Source organism: Mesitornis unicolor, unplaced genomic scaffold, assembly GCF_000695765.1.
Source record: "Mesitornis unicolor isolate BGI_N332 unplaced genomic scaffold, ASM69576v1 scaffold32589, whole genome shotgun sequence".
NCBI classification, from domain to species: Eukaryota; Metazoa; Chordata; class Aves; order Mesitornithiformes; family Mesitornithidae; genus Mesitornis; species Mesitornis unicolor.
Window position 1 is genome coordinate 2,189 of NW_010207081.1, and position 1,243 is coordinate 3,431.

General features: G+C 65.7%; 1 protein-coding gene across 1 annotated transcript in view; it reads left to right on the forward strand.

The window, feature by feature from the left end:
- The window catches only part of TRAF4 (TNF receptor-associated factor 4), a gene marked incomplete at both ends in the record, with an annotated part of 2,393 nt that overhangs the window by 624 nt on the left and 526 nt on the right, over positions 1-1,243 (forward strand). The window contains 4 exon segments of the mRNA XM_010192016.1: positions 1-71; positions 339-500; positions 575-730; positions 1,148-1,243. The exon segment at positions 1-71 is cut by the window's left edge and continues 20 nt beyond it; the exon segment at positions 1,148-1,243 is cut by the window's right edge and continues 17 nt beyond it. Coding sequence (XP_010190318.1) covers positions 1-71; positions 339-500; positions 575-730; positions 1,148-1,243 — 485 coding nt within the window.

Consider the following 1,243-nt stretch of genomic DNA (forward strand, 5'->3'; position numbering starts at 1 on the left):
AGCACGCTTGCCCCAAGCGCCGCCTCAAGTGCGATTTCTGCGCCAGCGACTTCACCGGGGAGGCCTTCGAGGTGGGTGCCCAAGGAGGGGGGACACTATGGGGGACACAGCTGACAGGGGGGCACAGCCTGGTTAGGGGCACCAGGGGGGTGTAGACAGGTTGGGGGGTGCAGTGTGGGGTCCTCGATGGGCTGCAGGGCACCATGGGGCCACGACCTGGCCATGGGGACAGAGTCTGGGTGGGGAACACTACAAGGGAGCACAGCCTGGCCCCATTCCTGGCAATGCTGGCCAGTGTGGGTGCAGCCAGAGGGTGACGATGCCACCGCGGTCCCCAGGGCCACCAGGGCACGTGTCCCCAGGAAAGCGTGTACTGCGAGAACAAGTGTGGGGCCCGCATGATGCGGCGCCTGCTGTCCCAGCACGCCCTGACCGAGTGTCCCAAACGCACCCAGCCCTGCACCTACTGCGCCAAGGAGTTCGTCTTCGACACCATCCAGGTGAGGTGGGGACCATGGGGACCCTCACCTTGCTGGGACCCTGCCCGCAGCTGACAGCCACCCTCTGTCCCCAGAACCACCAGTACCAGTGTCCCCGGTACCCCGTGCCCTGCCCCAACCAGTGTGGGACGCCCAGCATCCCGCGGGAGGATGTGCCCGCGCACCTCAAGGAGAGCTGCAACACCGCCATGCTGCTGTGTCCCTTCAAGGAGGCTGGCTGCAAGCACCGGGTGAGCGTCCCCATCCCTATCCTTGTGCTGGCCCCACCATGGCGTGCCTGTGCCCCACGGCATCCCCACACCAACCCTGCGCTGGCATCTGTGCCCTCCCCTGTGGTGTCTCTGTTTTCCTCTGTCCCATTCCCTGTGGTGACCCCGTTTTGCTCCGTCCCATCCGTGTGGCTCCGTGGTGTCCCCATCTTTGTCCTGCCTCACCCCTACCTCACTTTGCTGCCCAAGTGTCCCCATGCCATCCCAAACAAGTGTCCCCATGCCATCCCAAGGGACACTTGGGCAGCAAAAGTGTCCCTGTGCCACCCCTGCATCCCCGTGACACCCTGTGCCACCCTGCTCCATTACCCCCTTGACGTCCCCACTGCGTCCTGTCCCATCCCATCCCACCCCGTGACGGCCCCGCTGTCCCCACAGTGCCCCAAGCTGGCCATGGGCCGGCACCTGGAGGAGAGCACCAAGGCGCACCTGGGCATGGTGTGTGCCCTGGTGAGCCGGCAGCGGCAGGAGATC